We start from the raw sequence: 19,575 nt of genomic DNA, 5'->3' as shown, positions 1-19,575 counted from the left end.
GGAGGCAATAAAACCTCCAGAACTGATATTAAACCACTGACATTTCACAAACCACACAGCATTGGCAGCTGCCAGTCTACCAGCAGTACAAAATCTGAGGGGGTGATTCAGGTGTGAAGGTCACAGCAGTGGCTGGGAGCGCCTCCAAGACCTGGACATAAGCACCAATAGAGCAGTCAAGATGACCAGAGTCTGGCCACTCACACCAGGGCAGGTGCCCTTATACAATGCTCCTGTCCATCCTGTGTTCCTTCTGTGCCTTTGCCTGTGACTATTCCAGTATAGAGGAAAAACTGACACAGCTTTATCCAGCAAGGCCTTGAAGCTAGGATGATGTCAAAGCAGAGCTTGAGACCATCCTGCACTCCCCATGCTCTAGTCTCACAGTAGAAATGGGCCAGCTCCCAGAATGAGACCACAAAGGCCTAAGTTCCATTGAGCAGCCTGGGGACTCAGTAGGGGCCACACAATAGCTTTGGCTTCCTGCCACCCATCACCCATTGAACATCGGTCACATGCTGAGCACTGTGTCTGGGCAGGTGTAAGGATGGACTGGGCACAGCTTCCACCCTGAAAAGGTTCAGTCCGGCCACAGGTCTTTCAATAACAGCTATCCATACTAGATAGGTGGGTGGTAAGTTTCCTCAGGTCTGCTAGCTCCAGGCACAGACCCATACAGGCAAGTGGAACTGTCCCTATGTTGGCCTTGAGGAAAGTGTGCAAAGACAGAAACTCTGTGCATTAGTAAGAATGGCCCAGGGATCTACCCTAGATATCGAAAATCCTGCCCTGTCACCTCCCATGCCAACAGCAGACCACTAATCACCACACCACCCTGCTCTGCCCAGATGACACCTCAGAGTACTCAAGGCAGAGCTTCAGAAATCACCAGACCCTTGAGAGATGGACTGGGAGATGAAAGCAGACCTAGGCCTTGCAGAATGATAACTTAGCTACAAAGGAGGACCCTTCTGGGTATGAGAATGGACAGGAACAGAAAAACATAAAAGGAAAAGAAATCATCAGGAAGGCTTTCTGGCAAAAGTTTCCAGCCAGCTGAACAGACTCTGAGCAGCAGGACTGTTTAGGACTGGAGCATGAAGGAGTGTAGCTGGCTTCCAGGGCTCAGCCTTGACGTTCCTAGACAAGGCCAGAACTAACCCTTCTGCTGAACTGCAGGGATCACACAGCCCAGGACAATGTTGAAGGGGCAGAGGGACCTTCTGCATTATTACACTATTCATACCTACCACTAGGGCAGGAGAAAAAGAGGTGCTCAAACAGAAAGGCATACCCAAGTGTAAACATGGTCTTTTCAAGGGAAAGTTGCAAATAACTGTCTAGGACTGCCAGAGTGTCTTCTATTGGCCTTATGGAGATGCTCTGGACAGAGGCTTCTAGGTGAAGGTCCAGACAGTTCTAGAAGGATGGTACAAGCTTGGGGTCATAGATCTGGGGCTCTCCTTTAGTGGAACTGGCACATTCAGAGCATCTCCTGAGGTCAATGTGATGGAGAAACAAGACCATAATCTTGTAGTATGCACCCACCCAAGCAATTTACATAGCTACTGCCCAGACATCAGTTTACCCATTCCACAGCAGCTGAGCATTCCAGCATCTTCTAACAACAGGAGAGACATAGCCACTGCTCTTTAGGAAAGACTTCCTGGCTGTTCTGTTCTCAGACCTGGACTTGCCCATCCCTGGATCCTCAGTTCTATGCCTTAAATCCTATACTCACACTGATTCCCCGATATGAGGTCAATTCTTCAGAAGGCTGGTCACTCACATGGAGATGACAGCTGGCAGAAATGGACACTTGGGAGTGCTGAAAGTGACTATAGTCCCTAAAAACACTTCCACTGCCGTGTTCGAAAAATATCTTGCCAAGGAGGTGATCTCCAGGTGTCTGTGAAAGACACAGGAGTGAGAACCCTAACCCTCTGGCCCAGTCATGATCAGACAGTGACATGTTTTCCAATCACTGTCTTCACCATTAAGGTGCAGAAAGTTCGTGGGGAAATAATAATAGAGTTTATCTCAAGCATATCGATCAGCTCCATCTATCTGGCCCGAGCCTCTTAATTCTCCATAATGTCAAAGCAATTCTTGGTTAAGTACACAGTCTGTCCCCTACTAAATTAAACTAATAGATCTAGTGGGAAATAAAACCCCAAGTGCACTGAGAATATTAAAAATAAAAAATTAATTCTCTGTAGGTCTAAAAGATTTATTTTGGCAAATGATTAAATAAAACACACACACACACACACACACACACACACACACACACCACAGGGTGAGGGGAACTAAAATCCACTGGGGAGTGCTCAACTCTCCTGGTCACTTTTTGTTCTGATTCTGCGTCTCCCCAGCACCCAGGCTCAAGATCCACCAGGCAATGATTGCAATACCCCACCCTACCTCTCCAAAGTAGCAAAAGCCAGCAGGTATGGCTTTACAGTGTGGACTGTTGCTGTCATTTCTACCCCAGGAGCTGGGTCATTAGCTCTTATGGTCAGTACCCCCCTCATCCCAAATAGGGTACTGTGGGGTTTTCACACCTGAGTATGCTGGAGGCACTTCTGTTTTCCAGGACCGGTTCTCAAAGGTAAGAGGAGTGGGGAACACTGAAAGGTGGCAAGCTGAGGACTCAGCTGAGAGATCAGACCATGAGAGCTCTCCACAGCAATGACTGCCTCTGCCGCCAATGGTGAATAGATCTGCCAATATCCCTGCTCCTACCTAACCCTACCAACAAGCCACCAGAGTCCCTGCTATCTTTGTCACAAGCCCAAAGGCTGCCCTGTCTCTCAACTCCACCCATGATCTTCTTTCTGTCTCAGTCACATCCCCCTGTCTATTCCCCCCCCCCCCCACCGTGCTCTCTTGGGCAGCACTCAAGATGGTAACACACCCTAAGCAGACCCCACAGGAGACCATCTTACTCATGCTCTGCACACAGGCCCTGACACCATGTGAAGCTCTCAGACTCTCTCTTCTAGGCACAAAAATCCTCACCAGGGATGGAGGTGCAAAGCCTGGGATCCTAGAACTCAAGAAACTAAGGCAAGTATATGGAAAATTTCAGGCCATCCTTAGCTATGAGACTCTGAATTTCAAACTTGAACCAACATCCCCCTCAACTCTTCACTTAAGTGCAGAGCACCCTCTATGTCTTGCTCTCTGAAGGGTCCCCAATGCTGGAAAGTAATGAAGTAAATCCAGCCTGGGACTTTTCCTTCTTCATGCCCCTGCTCTAGACAGTTGCTAAGCCCACTAAACTGTGGCTCTAATAGACTCACAAACATCCCTAGCTCTGTAGACCTAGTGAGGGGCCACTGACACTGCAGTGAGCAATGGCAGGCCAGACCCTGGGGCCTGACAACTGTGTGTCCCTTCTGTAAACCAGCTGAGCCCAGATGGAAAGCTGTGCCTGCTTTGCAGAAGGTACAAGGACAGGGCAGGCAGCCTTTGTGACAACCCAAGGTCTGATGAGCATAAAAGAGCCTCTCTTGTGGCAATGCAGGGGGTGTCCTTCTCCTGGAATCTGACACTCCAAGTTGGTCAATGAGGCTGGACAGAGGAGGGCAAAAGGAACACAAAATGAAAGCTTTTTCACTTGCCCTCCTCCTGGCTCAGAAGCAATCCCCCCACCTTTCCCCTCTCTAGCAATCTCTGTGGATCCTGACCTGATGTGTGTCCTTGCAGTGGGGTCTCTCCTGGGACCAGACTCCAAGCCTTTATGCCCTGACACTGATGGCAAATGAATGACTACATTTCTCAAAAATAAAAGTCCCCATAAATCTGATGTTTTGCTTTAAGCTGTCTGGCACCCAGAGTGCCAGGTTTATTGATAGAAAAGTTTATGGATAGGTTACATCTTAAAATCAAAACACATTACCCAAAATCAATGTTGCTGCACGTGGCAGAGAAAGGACAGGAAAGGTCAGCCAAGACAAGAATATCGAAATTTCAAATCCAAGATGGAACATGAAAATAAATAAACTTCGCAAGTGATGCCAGGAGGCAAATTTGCTAAATCTGTGTTAAAGATGTTTTCAGAGATCACCATCCCCAATACAGCCCTGGCAAGGGCTTCTACCCTAACTCACAGTCTAGCTACAGCAGAGATAATCAGGGAATGTGTGAAAGGGCGCCCAAGGCACACCGGCCAGGCCTAGTAGAAACAAGCCCAGGGACATAGCCAGTTCAAAGGCCACCAGGCATATTATTGGAGGCCTCTGGAAACTGTTGTCCCACAGGCACTTCTGATCTGTGACTACAGAGAGAGAGGGAAACCCTACAATTCTTCACCCCACTGATGAGCAATCATGGAAGGATACCAAACACTCATGGAATGCTCTCACATACCCATCACAGAAAACTGCTTCCTTCATACAAACAGGATGCATGCCAGCTACAGGTGCTGGAGGGATATTTGCAGTGGGTAGAGGTGAATGGCTGTGTCTCCAGAGAGAAGCAACTCCTCCCTTAGAGAGCATACATACATACATATATATGTGCCTGCTTTAGCTCTCTAGCCCACCAGGACAGGTGAGGAAGAATCTGACTCTCTTTTCAGAGGTAGTACCCAGGCCAGAACAATGTAGGAGTCCCAGAGTCCCTGCCTACCACCAGGAAATCCCAGCAAAGGGGCCCAAGAGCACTCCCTAATGCTCCCAAAGGTGTTCCTAGTTCATTATTGGCCCTAGTACAGCTCTCTGCTCCAATCTACATTGGCAGGCAAGAAGCTCCTGTTAACACAGAGTTAACAGGTGGCTCTGCTCCTTCTCAGAAGCGCTAGGTTTTCTTGACTTCCAAGAGGGGTGTGTAAGTTTTTAGGGGGGGGTTGTTATTTAAATAAAGAACCTAAAGTAAGACAGACCTGTGCTGAAGCCTCACCTACTACCTGTGCGACCTTAGGGAAGTCTCTGAGCCTCAACTACCTCATCCATAAGATGGGATGAAACTATGTTGTCTAACTCAGACTCTGTGCTTGACCCCTGTGTTAAAAGCCAGAGATGCCCCAGTGACCAAAGCAGGTAGAAGCTTTGAAGCTTTTAAGCTGGAAAGACAGTAAGTAAATACTATGATGAAAGGTGGTTATGTTAAAAGAAAAGAACAAAAGGACAAAGAAGGAGTGCTGGGGAAGGAGAGCACCAGATTGCAGAGTTAAACATGAGTTAGAGGTGGCTGGCTAAGAATGTGACTTCCTGACAAAAATCAGAGCATGAGTATTTGTGAGAGGTACATCCTAGCTGGGCCTAGGCCAGTTGATGCAAAGGCCCTGGGGTGGGCCTAGTGTGTTGCATTGCCGGAGACAGGACATTGACCAGGGAAGAGTGTGAGCCAGGGGAAGGACAAAAAGGAGGAGAAGGTAGAGGGAAGGGAAGGTAAAGATTGAGAAGGCAATCATTTGATCTTGGGAGACCACTGGTATTTGGGCTGAGTGGAGTGGGAGCCACTGAAGATTTCTGAGTAGAAGAAGAATGATCTGATTTATGTTTGAGAAGGAACTAAGAAGTGATGGATAGAAAGTGCAACCAGTGTCTGTTGTGTGACAAGCACATTATGGTAAGCAGCTATTATTATTATAGTAGCACCAACTTATGTCAGAGGCAAAATATTCTTACCAGGGAGGATGAGTCGAAAGAATCCACAAACCTTCACAGTGACCAAAGTCATTCCTTCTCACTGCAGCGATTTCCTTCAGCAAGCCTGGTTATTGACCATTAGTCCTCCATTGGCCTTGGTACTGGGAAAGAAGCTCACTGCCTCTCCTGATAGGAGCTCTCCTGATAGCTAGCTCATGCTGTCAGATACCTGCTTGTAATTAATTCCCCAACTGCTCCCTTAGAATTCTGCTATGGTTCTGCATCGGTGTAGCATGATACAAGTCTGCCCCCTCCCTTCAAAAGCCTAGGACAGCAAGGGGCCTGTAAGTTCTTGCATTCACAGACCTATCCTGGTTTCTAAGGACTGATGGGATGTCCAGAGGGAGGCAGGCCAATGGTGATGATATATAGAGGGAACAGGCAATGGGAACCCTGGAGGAAAGGTCTACAAGGTCTTCTGTTTAGAAGAGCATTAGTGAGTGACCAGAGCGTGGAAATGACCCCCTGGTCACATTAGGAAGAGGAGGAGCAGAGGGATGCAGTGCCCTTGGTCTTCACTGGTGAGGGCAAAGTTTAGAAAGGACTAGATAGCAGCCTCTTCTTCTCTAAGATTGTGACTTAGACTAGGATGGCCACTGGAAAATTATTTCCCTTCTAGGTTTCCCTTTCCATTAGCGGTTAGCCCACTGGCAGAGACACTAGAAGACTGGCTCCAGCCTGCAGGGGAAGTTCACTGGGATGTGCCATGGTAACTTCAGGTAAAGCTAAGAAACCAGACCAGACCACTGGCTGGGGAATCTCGAATCCCAAGGAAAAGAAAGAGAGCCCAAGGAGAGCTCCAGGACTCCCTCTAAGCTATTGTGCCTGGACTGAACCCCTCATCCACCCACACACCCCTTCGGAAGGGAGACTGCACTCTCTAGGCGTCTAAGGAGGTGGCCAAGCAATGTTCAGTGACACGGAAGATGCAAAAGTGGGGGATGGGCTGTGAATGCGACTGTATATGCCACCTCTGCCTCCTTCCGCCTGGGGCGGGAGGGGGCTTGGCAATGGATACAGAGGGGGCAATGGCGGGGAAGAGCTTGCGAGGACACAGGGGCCAGCTCTCTCAGGGCAAGAAGACCGCACCCACCCAGAAACCTCCGGAGCCTTGAGTCGTGCAGGGTGCTCACCATTCCACCCCACCCGCACCGCCTCTGCCGTCACTCACGGCTGCCGCTTGCTGGCTCTCTGGTGCGCTCCGCGCCACAGGCACCTGCTCGCCCAGCGCTGGGCGCTCACTTCCCTCTCTCACACTGCGGACTCCTGGTCTTCACTGTCACCTGGCTTTGCTTCTGGCCGGACACAGCGCTCCGCCCTTCTCGCAGTCTCCTGGCACCCATCCACCCGCCATGGCCCGGGTCTGGGCCAAAGAGTGGTGTGGCTCGTGGCCCAAACCTGGGTAAGGAGTTGAGGCCCTGGGGGCTGCCGAGAGGGTCGAGGGACACACGGAAAGCAGGGTGGAGCAGCTGTCTCAAAGGAAGGACACACTGGGAAGAATCCAGGAGTTTGGGTGGGAGGCCCCCTAAAGCAAAGCAGAGGCGGGGTGGGGCTGCGCTGCTTCCAGAAAGACTGTAGTCGTTCCTAGTGACCCCACGAAGGGATGGGGGCCAATGGGGTGGGGGCGGGGCGGACTAGGAGGGGAGGGCGGGAGTAATGCCGCCGAGGAGGCTGCTCGCCGCCCATCCACTGACCGTCCCCTCCCTTCTTCTCCCCTCCCCCCCTCCCCGCCTCTCTCTGGCTGCCGGTCGGCCACGCCGGATCCGCTCTCCACGCGCTGCGCTGGGTCGGACGCCAGGTCTGTGCGCCGCGGTTGAGCGCCCACTCGCCTAGCCGAGAGTCGGGAAGAAACCGGCGGGGGCGGGGGCGGCGGCGGCGGCGGCGGCGGCGGCGGCGGCGGCGGGAGAGCTCGGCGGGAGCCGGAGGAGGTGGCAGTCGGGAGCCCAGCCAGGAGACCGGGAAGCAGAAGCTGGTAGCTCTCAGGCACTCACCCGGTTCTCCAAGGATGGGTCCTGGCGCAGCCCGGCTATTGCCCGGCCCGCCGGGCAAAGACTGAACTGCGGACCCCCAATTTTCCTGTGAACCACCGGGCCGAAGGAGGTACGGACCAAAGGAGCCTCCTGGCCGGACCTCGTCTCCTGTGCCTCCAGAGCAGCGCCCCCCGCCTGACCCGCGCCGGGCTAGCCCTCAAGAAACCGGATTGATTGGCGGCCGGCGGCGGCTAGGGGAGGGGGCGCCGTGCAGGGCTATGGCAGGCTCCGAGGAGTCCTAGCCCGAACTCAAGCCGGAGCCGAGCCCACGCTGCTGCCGCCGCCGCCTCTCCGCGCCGGGCCCCCGCCGCCGCCGCAACCCTGCGGGAGATGGAACAGCGGAACCGGCTCGGCGCCCTGGGATACCTGCCACCTCTGCTGCTGCACGGCCTGCTGCTCTTCGTCGCCGACGGTGAGCGCGGGAACTTCGCGGCCGCGATGGGCTCAAGGGATCCTTTGCTGAGGCCACAGAAGTCTGCCAGCTTGGCTACAGCCGAGGAGGAAAGGAAGCGGCAGGCTTCACGGTCTCCAGCGATCCCGGCGTGCAACCCAGGCTAGGAGTGGGTAGGGGCATGAGAGCAGGTGAGGGTCGCCGCGGTTGTTGAGTCCTCTTAGGTAGTCCTTCCGCGGGCCCCCCGCCAAGCAAAGGAGGCCTGCAGTGAACGAAAGTTGGCGCGCCCCAGACAGGCTCCACTGCTGCGGCCCTATCTGCCCAGCACCTTGCACGACCCGGAGGGAAGCAGCCTGCATCAAGTGGCGGATCTCTGCTTCCGCTTTGCAGCTGTTCTCTGAACTTTGCTGGCGCCTGGGCTGCACAGTAGCTGGGGACAGGAGTGGGGGGAGCCCAAGGCTGGAGAGCAGGAGATCGACCGCCTCAGCCTCGGGTTGTCCCAAGCCCCCGCCTTTCAGCTGGTCACGCCTCTCTCTCCCGCCTCCAGCTACATTCACCGAAGTCCCCCAAGATGTAACCGTACGGGAGGGAGAAGATATCGAAATGCCCTGCGCGTTCCGGGCCAGCGGAGCCACCTCATACTCGCTGGAGATTCAGTGGTGGTACCTTAAGGAACCTCCCCGGGAGCTGTTACACGAGCTGGCTCTCAGCGTGCCGGGCGCCCGGAGCAAGGTAACCTGCTACCCAAGTAACACCCGTGCTTACCCTGCTCCCTCCAGGGGACGTGAGGGTTACCCATACAGGGCGCCGCCCTATCGCGCAGCCACCTCCCATTCTCTGCAGCTCCACAGCATCGTTAAAGTCAGCAGCTGTCCCCAGAGGCTGTTGGTTCTTTACACTGTTTCCTTCTCTGCAACCTCAGGGAACTCCCTTCACGTCCAGCCCTTGAAAACCCACACCTGATCCAGTTTGGCTGCTCATGCTCGCTTGCTTTGGGACTATACTCTGATAGGTGCTGGTTGGAGAAAGAAGATCACTTGGTTCTACCAGGCTCTCCTCTGCCACCCCAAGGTGTTAGGGCTCAAGGCCACGGGGGTTCAACTCCTCCAGATTGCATTTACATGGTAGAGAATAGGGTATCTGAGAATAAGTATCTGAGGGGCTACCCCACCCTCAGTGGCTGGAAAATCTTGTCTCTGCCCCAAGACCCACACTCACACTCACACATTCACCTACCTACAGAGTCCCCAGGATCCCACTCAGAGTTCCTGTTCTCATCTTCTTCTGGCACATATCCACACACACCAGACTTTCAGGGCCTCAGTGATGCTGGACACTCCATCCAGTTTTTCACACTTGCAAGTTAAGTGGAGGATTTAGAGGAAGTGAGTGTGAAATAAGACTTTTTCCTTTGCACCCTCTTGGCCATCCAGTACCACTACTCTCCCAAGCAGACAGGTGTGTGTCAGGGCAGCCACTGCTTAGCCAAATAAGGTGTTAGCCCCAAACCTGCTAACGTATCTGGTGCCCTCCACCATGCCACACTTCAGGTGGCTCAGCTCCCAGCCCACCTGCAGAAAGTCCCCTTATCAAAGACAGAGCAGAATCTCCCCATGTACAAATGCTACCAGCTTAATCAATCTCTCTCTCCCTCCCTCTCTCCCTCCTTCTCTCCCTTTTTCTCTCCTTCCCTTCCTCTTCCTCTCCCTCCTTCCTTTCTCTCTCCCTCCCCTTCTGCATTTTAGGTAACAAATAAGGATGCAACTAAAATCAGCGTAAGTGTGGAGCCCAGCGTGGGCCGCGGGAGACCCCTTCTGGCCGCTTTGTGCCCGGCAGCTCCCTCCCCTTTAGAAAGCCTTGGCCACCAAGCAGTGCGAGCTTTGCTACCACAGGGAAGCATTGTGGGCTACTTGGCGTATCCGGGCGCCATCTGTCGCTAGTAGATGAATTAGGTTGTCTTTTGTGTAAATCAAGGGTCCAAATCCCAGTCCCTCAACCTTGTAGGATTCTCACCAGTAAAACTCTCCCTCCTCTACACTGTTTGCTCAGGCCCCTGGCGTGCACCTGCTCCTGACTTCCTTTGCTGCCATTTTTTTCCCCCAAGATCTCAGGTGTGGCTTCTAGCTCAGGCTGCGTGCTGCTCCAGCCTCCCATCCCCTTCTGCCCCATCCTACACACTCACCAGGATCTCCAGGAGCACCCTCTGCTCAACCATCTCCTTCTTCACAGATACCATAGTTGCAGGCTCCTGGGGGCTGCTTCTTACTCGGTGAGGGGGTGTAGGGTTTGTAAAGCTGGAACATGGAAGTAGCAGGGCCTAAAAACAACCAAAGCTTCTTTGCAGGCCCAGTTCAGAGGTGAGGAGTTGTGCCTGTGTTTTGTGAGAATCTTAAGATTTCCATCACTTCCAAGAGGGCTTTGTCAGGGATCTTAACAACTGGTCAGTCTTAAGCAAGGCAGGGGCTAGCTGTAAATTACAGGGCAGGGGATGTGTAGTTGTGGATGCTACAGGCAAGATGGGCACCCCCCAGGCTCTCTGAATTCTAAGTAAAAGTGAGCATGATTTCAGGTAAGGGTAGGATGCCCCAAAGCAGTTAGCCTGGGCATTGAGGTGCAGGAAGGATGTAGACGGTTAGTGACATAGAGTCCCAGCCTGAAATTTCTTGCAAGTTGTGGAAAGTTACATTCTGAAGGGGAAATTATGGGAAACCTTAAGCAAGAGTAAATGTGAGTTGAGACAACTGGGAGTTGGAGACCCAACACCGTGCACAAGCAACAAGTTGTCTAGGCAGAACTGCCACGAGTTCAGATGTATTGAGGTGTTAGGCAATATTGGGATGCTATAGCAATTGGTTGCTATTGGCACAATGATAGGGGGACCAAGAGCCCCAGTCACCTCACCAAAGCAGATGTGGAACTCACTGGTCAGGCCTCTAACCGGGCTGTCTTACAGACCGTGCGTGTCCAAGGCAATGACATCTCGCACCGCCTTCGGTTGTCTGCTGTACGACTGCAGGACGAAGGAGTTTATGAGTGTCGAGTGTCGGACTACAGCGACGACGACACTCAGGAACACAAGGCCCAGGCATTGCTGCGAGTGCTGTCGCGCTTCGCACCGCCCAACATGCAGGCTGCTGAGGCAGTGTCCCACATTCAGAGCAGTGGCCCACGTCGACACGGAGTCCCCAATGTTGTCAGCTCCAGTAACGCAGGCGCTGCTGCCGGTACCACCTCTGAACCCCAGCACAGCAGCTACAAGAACGCACTTCCTGGGAGCCCTCCTGCTGTACCAGAAGTTCCAGAGGCCGCTGCTGCCGCTGCTGCCGCTGCTGCCTCTGCAACCCACACAGCCACTACCACTGCTGCTGCTTCATCAGCGTCACCGCCATCAGGGCAGGCTGTCCTTCTGCGCCAGAGGCAAGGATCCGGTAAGGGCAGGGCCCCAGAGGAGTCATTTACACACAGGAGAGGGAGGGGACCGCCCCGGATGTAGTTGGATAGTCTTATTGCAGCTGCAGTTGTGTGCGCCAGGAGTGCCTTTCTTGTATTCTCTGGGTGTTTTCCCAGTCTTTATTCTTAGCCTTTTGGAAGTATATCCTACCAAGTATATTCACGACTGTGCAGGCTGCCCAGTCTGGCACTGAGACTGGATAGTAAGGCATCCTTTTTTGGGGCAGCATTGAGAGCTGTCAGCCCCTCAAGTTTTGAAGGATATTCCTTTTGAGAGAGGAAGAAAACAGTGGAAGAAGGCAGCTGTCTGTCTTTGCTGATTGGTAGCACTGAACTGTCTAATAAGGTTCAGATGGTTTGGCTGTGTAGCCTTTGCTTGGTGACTTCTAGGTGTGGTCTTACATCCAGCTGTAAATTCTGTATGTGTATCAGACTTCCACTTCTTCTTGGTTCCAGAGGGAAGAGAGTTGAAGATGGGGCCCTCAACCAGTTATGAAAGCACATGGAGGTTGATACCCACTTTCTCAGGGGCTAAAGTCTGGGGAGGCAAGGAGCTGAGGTTAGGAATCGTCAGAATAGAAGATCAGAAAAATGAACTACTGCCTTGTGAGGATTTAGGATGCTGGGAAAAAGCTGTAACTACTGTGCCAAGTACCTCTTCTTCTAAGAAGCCCCCCTCTCCAACCAACTCAGAGGGAAACCATCTCCAATGCCCACTCCTAGTGTCTGATTTTAAATAATTAAACCCTGCCTGGATCCCTCTTCTCAGTCTTGTGCAATGCCTATTTCCCATGAAGGGATCTCTACTGGTATTACAACCTGTAAGTCATATAGCACTGATGGGTCAGGGCACTGTCTTGCCCCCAGGTTGGCTGGTCTCAAAGTTCATTTACTGCTGCAAACTAAGAATGCAGGCTCCTAGACTGTCCTCCTGGAATCCGAGGGGATAGGCCTCACATCACCTTTTATTCTACCCTATTGCTAATCCTTAAGCCCTTGGACATTTGGAAGCAGCTGTCCATTCTGAGCATCAATTCAGCCTTGTTTCTCCCTCAGTTACTCTTCCTGTGGGAGACTGTACTGTGTCTCCCTCCTCCTAAGGAAACTGCTTTGTATGTATGTCCCTCATGATAGTCTGTGCTATGCTTTCCTACGAGACTGTACTGTATCTCCCCCAGCAGAGTCTGTTCGGACACACACACACACACACACACACACACACACACACACACACAGGGCAACAGCAGCTTATTCTATGTTTCATCTTCCTTGTGTGAATCTACTGTGTGTCTCTCCTGGAAACTTAACTCTGTCCTCATCCTCTGGGAATTGGAAGGTGTTTTGTTACTTTTAGCTCCAGGGCCCTACAAGACCTCCCCCTCCAAGCCATGAAAAGATGGGTTAGCTCCCAAGAACCCCCAGCTCTCCTCTTCATCTTGGGATTTTCTACCATCTGTATTAATTTAAGATAATGTTAGGTGCTATGGCAAAGCCCCAAAATGTCAGTAGCTCAACACACTCCAAATTTATGGTCTTGTTGCATCATATCTTGTCCTGAGGTAGGAATGACATATTCTGTTTAGTCATTCAGAAATCCTGGCTGGCAGACTGTATTAGCTCCAGCAAGCAGCTCCAAAAGTCTCTCTGGGAAGCAACATATAGCAGCATACAAGCATATAAGGGAATAGAGATAGAAATGTCCTTTTGACACAGTTCTAGCAGAGAATGGATCCCTAAAGCTATAAGGTATGCATGGTGCACAGTGAATTCACTTATTTCCTATGTATTTAAATAGCTCTGTGTGTGCAATATTTGTGAGAAACTGAGGAAGGTGTCACTCCAACCATTCTATAGTGCTGCTTCATTTTCTCTGAGAAAAGTCATTCAGGAATGGCAGGTTGGGTTTCGAAGGACCAGATGAGAACACCTGACCTCATCTACTGACCATCATGTGATCCCATATAGATGCAAGGGTTTGGGGGAAATGTGTCAGTTGTTTTGACAACTGTTTTCCAGCTTCATCTCTCTGCAATGGAAGAGGGCACAACTTTTGAAAGAACTAACAGTCTCTGTGTAGCAAAACTGGGTGTGTTAGGAAAATGTTTATTGACTCATGCTATGATTGGCTTAATTGCTGCTGATTAAAAGACCCTTCTGTCCTTTTCTCTCAGAAAGTAGGAAATAAGTATATGTGGCAGAGTGGAACAAACCTCTGGACTGCTCCTAAGAGCAGTGAAAAACAGACAATGTGAAAGCCCAGAGAAGAGTTATGTTTATGCCGTCTATGACTTTGTGTGTTACTTTAGTTAAGTGCTTTAGCATCTCTGTAAAATGAACAGTGTATTAATCTGACTTTTCAATGGTAACAAATTGGAACGATTTAAGAAACAACTAGGCTCATGGTTTCAGACTTTCCAATTCAGATACTCCATTGCTTCTGGACCACAGTGAGGCAGACCAACATAGCTAGGTACATAGAGAGAGGGAGCTCAGTGTGGGAACTTCTGTGCATACATGCTCATCATCATTGCTGTGGCCTAAGATGTTCTGGCTGGAGAGGAAAAGAGGAGAAAATGAATAAGCTGGCAGCTGAAGACCAAGCTGTAGAGGGGCCTTAAGAGATGAATGGCACTAACAGTGTTGATTGGAGGGTTTGACCTGGAAAGTACCATGTACTTGAGATTCATAAAAGTGAACTTGGCCACACCCATGAAACTGTAATGAGATAAAGGACATGAGCTCACTCCTATTTGATGCTCCTATTCTTTTGCTAGTGCCTGGCCCTTGAGAGCTACACTGGCCTTGAGAATCAAGTATGGCCAGTCTGTATGTTCGCTACTGGAGTTGGATGAGCAAGTGAGGATGCTCTAAGGCCTTTTCCCTCCCAACAGAGAATTCATTCCTGGACTGGGATGATATACTACATCCTAAGAGACATAGGTCTTTGCAGGAGAACTCTGACAGCAGAGTTGTCAGAGCTATCTGACAGCAGGTGGGGTCTTGGATGTCTGCCAGTAACAGGGCACTAGATTTATGCCACAGTGGTCAGGGTGGCAACCAGGTTGGGATTTTTGTTTGTCTTTACTGTGGGGGGCAGTAGTTTTCACTGCCATTCTGAAAGTGCAAGCAGCTGGGCTCCCTGCAGGAAAGACAGTGCAGTACTGTCTCGCTCTTGATATTTCCATTGCTCAGTGAACTTTACCAGCTTCTACACAGGCCAAGAAGTGGCATCTCTCAGACCAAGCCCTGATTTCTCTCCAGCTCCCTCTTGAGGATGAAAGGGGGTCAGATGAAGTCAGCAAGCCTATGCCCTTCCCCTATCCTTGTGCCCTCTTCAGGAAGTCCTTGGAAGAGCTGCTTATTTGTAGGTATCCAGTATCCCACTCAGAGTCTGGAGAAGTGAGACATATGACTTCTAATCTGCAAGTGCACCTAACAGTTTTGATTCAAAGGAAAGAACCACTCTCAGTGGGTGAGGTTGAGACCTTTAGAATGTTTTCATTGTTGGTACTAACCTTCTGCAAGACTCCCTGGCTTGATGTCAACTCTGGGTCCCCAGGGAGACAGCAGGCTCAGGGATATCTCAGAGCCCCCAACAGCAAGAGACTACAGCATGTTCTGAGTCGGCCTCCCTAGATCCTTTCCAATGCACAGATCTAAGTCAGAGAAGCCCATTGTTCTTGGTTAACAGGCAGACATGTTTATAGTACTTCTCAGTCAGGATACTGGTAGAGCAGATGGCACAGTCAAGCAGAGTCAGTGAGGGGCATTGGCACAGGATATATATGGAGATGAAGGCAGGGTTAGGCCAGCCAGCAGAGGAAGGTTGCAAGTCCCCAGGACTGGCAGCAACAGTAGCTGTTAGTGTCTATATGATGCAGAAAGGGTGAGGGCAATGAGATTGGTAGAAGTCAGAGCAGCTGGGAACAATGTTCTAAGATCAATTCTGTGGTCTCAAAGTCTCAATAGAGGGACTTAGTTGGCTTTTCATGACCCAAAAAGGACCTGATTTCTTTCTTGCATGTTTCTGACTTGTCCTCTTATTAGCCAAACCCTTTTAAAAGCCAAAGACAAGGGCATAGAGAGAAACTGTCTAGAGAGGCAAGCCCTAGGGCTTAGAGTACAGTGAAGAAGGGCAAAGAAAGGACCCAGGGGACTGAAAGTGTCACCTCAGCCTTGGTGTAGTGCATCTTAGCCTTTTCAGATCAACAACTTCAAGAGTTACATACACAGTTGATCCTAAAAGGTCTTCAAATGCCCATATTTGTGAAGTGAGCTATTTCAACATTGCCAGGAAGGAGTAACAGGGCAGCTTGCTTAAAGTATTGCCACATTGCCCATTTTCAGCCAGGAAAGAAAACATTTTCTCTACTCACCTGTGCCCAGCATGACCATATATGCATTTGCACTAAAAGTTTATTTTAAAACTCATTTGTTTCATGTCTCATTTGTCAAGAGACATTTTAGTATACATGCTTAAAATAACCATGGATTGGATTAGCAAAGCAGAGAAGAGCAGAGAAGGCTGTGTCCCTTCCTCACTGTATGAGCCAATCTGGCTACTCTTGTGAATGCTGATCCACTGTCATGAACATTTTCCATTGAAAGTTGGGGGAGACAGAATATCTTCTAGACACTTCTAATGGAGGAAGGGCACCAAGGAATGCAGCCCAGCCTCAAAAAAGAATATAGTTTACAATAGAAAGACTCCCATGTTGGCAAGAGGTTCCTTTCTTGGGATCTGATTGTGGTGAGTGGACCTCTAACTAGCCTCAGGGCTCCAGTAATGGGGAGAAGCACTACAAGCCCTGCCGGTGTGTCTGGATGCAGAGAACTAGATGCTCCCAATATTTCAATTAATGGGAATAAGACAGCTAAGGCCATGGGTGTGACTGCGGTGTTCTGTGTTACAGAGGTAGTTTCTTCTGGGAGCCATCCAGGGGGAATAGCCTTGGGTGTTGCCATGGCAACCATAAAACCATGACCAAATGGGGCTGTGACTGAAGTGAAAACACTCACTCAGCCTTAACCTGTGCCCTGAGTAGATGACAAAGCTGGCACAGTGGTATCAGGGTGGTGCCAGAGAATCAAAATGCTGCCGAATCCCCAGTACAACAGCAAGGCCAGGAACTCTGGGCCCAGGAGGACTTGTAATCCATAATTGTAAATAATCTGCTCTTCCCTCAAGCTCTGATGTGACATTAAGTACCTCATTTCTGGAAGGAGGAAATAAGCCTGGTAAAAGATGTCAGAAGAGGGAGGGACTCACTGAGCATCCTGAGGGAGAAAAAAAAAATGAAAGGACTTTGTGAAAGGACTATAAGAGGCTCACAGCTGGCAAGAGACATCTGCATCTTCCTGAATAGTGGCAAAGTCTTGTCTTATCGGTGACAGGAGACTCTCTCCCTCCCAGCCAACCACTGGGATTCTGTCCAGACCAGCCTCATGATTCCCATGAGTGGGGACCAGAAATGGCAGCTATGGACTATTGATGCAATCAGGAGAGGCTTCCTGCAGGCAGACTATCTCCAGGCTTGAAGAATCAGTTAGGGGTGATGTTCTCTTAGCTTAGGTGAGGCCCAGAGAAGTTCTAGATTCTACTATAGCTCCCCGCCCAGCTCCCTATGATGGACTATGTAATGGAATGGCTTTGTTTACATGCACTCATGAGTGGCTGGTCAGCTCACAGCCTAGTCTTTTCTCTTGTATTAGAGATCCCCAATAAATACCAGCTGTTCCCGCAGTGTAATGATTATTCATAGTTATACTTGCCTTTTACTGAGCACGTATGCCTGCTGATGCCACCTCTACTATCCACAGCAGTTCTCCCTAACTCCTTTCATCTCCAAGAACTCAGCCCCTTCTCCAGTTTGTTGCTGGAGCCTAGACTCTTTCATCCTCAGGAATGGCAGCCCCCAAGAGAAAAGCTAAGCACTAGAGTTTCTAAATGTCACCAGGAGCCAAACCACTAAGGAGCTACTCATTAAATTCACCAGGAGCACATTTTTAAAGTTCTGAATGTTAAGGATTCCCCAAGCATCCACAGGGATAAACGGGGTCAAGTGCTTCTGTAATATGATATTGATTAGTCCTGCTCCATGTGGACAGTGGTGAGGGCTTGCCTGTGGTCTAAACTTGGACTTTATGGGGATGCTAGCAAGGGTTTAAGATATTTTTGTAGCACATGGGGAAAACATAATATCTGTTTTATTCCCCTGTGCTTTGATGATGCTTCCCGGGTATCTTTCACAAACTCATCTAGAGAAGTGAGAAGTCTGCAGGGAAGCTGAGAGTGAGTCAGTCCTGTACTTCCTCCCCGTTCCTACCTATTCCTTAGGGAAGACATTCTTCAGAGTAGTGCTTCCTGGGAAATTAGTCTGGTGGCTTTGGTAGTTTAAAGGAAGAGGCTCTTGTAAATACCAAAGAGTATCAGGGCACCTCCAAGGTTAGGGTTTGACTCATATGGAGCACTGAGTGATTGATGGAGCAGACTGAGGAAAGCACTTGTCAATGGGAAGCCCTCAGTAACTTGTTGAAGTATAAGGCTGCAGCCTGCCTATGTCCTTCCTGCAATAGCCCTTGAGACACAGGCCTGCCCCTAAAACATGCTCAGATGGAGCATGTCTTTGAAACAGTTGGATTTCCTGTTCTGTCATTATCACCATCTAGGATAAAACATCAGAGTTACTTTAGACTGGCTAAAATGGACTGCTGTTACTGTCCTGTCAGTAGACTTTCTTTGGTGCCAGATGTCTGTTCAAAATAAGAAGGAAGCTGTGTTGGTGACTTTTCTCAGCACTGTGACAAGATGCCTGATAGAAGCGTCATTTGTTTCCAGGGTTTCAGAGGGTTCAGTCAATCATGGCAGGAAAAACGTGGCAGCTCGATGCTCTGTTTGTGGTCTAGTGGCTTCACATACAGGAAGGAGAGAGCTCAGGTTGGAAGAAGAGCTGGGCTATAAGCCTCCAAGGCTTGTTTCCATTGACCCACCTCCTCCAGCCATGCCTTCCATCCCAAAGGTTCCATTCCTCAACCTTAGGACAGTGTCACCAGCTAACAACCAAGTTGAGAACATTTCACATCAAACCATAATAGAAGCTCTTTCTCACTCCAAGTTCAAGGGTCCTTCTCCATCTTTCTCAGAAGTGGCCATCCTGTCAGAGGACTGCCACAATGTTCTGACCACTCAGGAGTCTTTGAAGGCTGATTGTCAACAAGACATGTCTTACCAGAAACAAATTGTCCACCCCGTGCTGTTAGTGAGTAAGGGAAGGGGGAAGGATCTGTGTCAGTCAGTTCTCTGTCATGCCACCCATCCTTGTAGACTCAAACCACAAACCCAATAAGTACTAGGATAGCTTGGGAGGGAGAGTAGCCACCATCAGTAACCGCTTCATTGGTTCCCCTGACACTTTAACGATTCCTGCTATTCAGCTAGCTCATCTGCAGGCAAAACCAGATTTGCTTGCCAACAAATTATATTTCTGGGCCTTGGAGCTCCAACCACCCAGAGTCACAGTATTCAATTTCCTTTCATAAACACCACATTTCCTCCTGACATGTCCACCCGTGTGAGTTGGAATCTTGGCTTCATCACTGTCATGAGTGAGTACTCTCCTCTGTGGGGAACCAGGTCCCAGGCTGCCTGTGTCAGAGGAGGTTATCTGTTAATTTTCACAGTTAAATGAATGAACCACTTGACAAAACAAGGAAGGATTTATTTTTTGCTTAATTTAAGAGGCATTGGTTCATGTTGTGGTTTGAATGAGAATAATCCCATAGGCTCAAATATTTAAATACTTGATCCCCAGTTGGCAGTGCTGTTTGGTAGGCTTAGGAAGTGTGGCCATGCTGGAGGAAGTATGTCACTGGAAGTGGGCTTTCAGGTTCAAAGCTGTGCCCCATGATCAGTTCACTGTTTCCTGCTTATGGATTGAGATGTGGACTCTCAGCTTCTGCTCTCAGTATCTAGTTCCTGCTGTCTTGCTGCCTCCACTCCCCCATCATGGACTTTAATCCTCTAGAACCACAAGTCCAAATAAACTCT

At 50.0% G+C, this 19,575-nt stretch overlaps 1 protein-coding gene and 1 long non-coding RNA gene across 5 annotated transcripts in view; one reads left to right on the top strand and one right to left on the bottom strand.

The window, feature by feature from the left end:
• Window positions 1-9,077, bottom strand: part of LOC118569501 — a 118,895-nt gene extending 109,818 nt beyond the window's left edge. For both annotated transcript variants that reach the window (XR_004943077.1, XR_004943075.1), the window contains exon 1: window positions 6,829-9,077. This is a non-coding gene — a long non-coding RNA (uncharacterized LOC118569501). The remainder of the gene's footprint in view (window positions 1-6,828) is intronic.
• The window catches only part of Vstm2b (V-set and transmembrane domain containing 2B), a 29,517-nt gene continuing 16,526 nt past the window's right edge, over window positions 6,585-19,575 (top strand). Inside the window, exons 1-6 of one of the 3 annotated variants that reach the window (XM_036167291.1) lie at window positions 6,591-7,059; window positions 7,456-8,099; window positions 8,626-8,810; window positions 9,824-9,853; window positions 11,032-11,506; window positions 11,985-19,285. In XM_036167291.1, the coding sequence (XP_036023184.1) occupies window positions 8,018-8,099; window positions 8,626-8,810; window positions 9,824-9,853; window positions 11,032-11,506; window positions 11,985-12,268 (1,056 nt within the window). In that variant the 5' untranslated portion in view covers window positions 6,591-7,059; window positions 7,456-8,017 and the 3' untranslated portion in view covers window positions 12,269-19,285. Of the gene's footprint in view, window positions 7,060-7,455; window positions 8,100-8,625; window positions 8,811-9,823; window positions 9,854-11,031; window positions 11,507-11,984; window positions 19,286-19,575 lie in introns of those variants that run through there. The other 2 variants (XM_036167300.1, XM_036167310.1) reach the window with 2 other exon arrangements.

Source organism: Onychomys torridus, chromosome 1, assembly GCF_903995425.1.
Source record: "Onychomys torridus chromosome 1, mOncTor1.1, whole genome shotgun sequence".
Lineage (NCBI taxonomy): Eukaryota > Metazoa > Chordata > Mammalia > Rodentia > Cricetidae > Onychomys > Onychomys torridus.
Note: the sequence above shows the minus strand (reverse complement) of the source record. Positions and strands in the feature narration are given on the sequence as shown.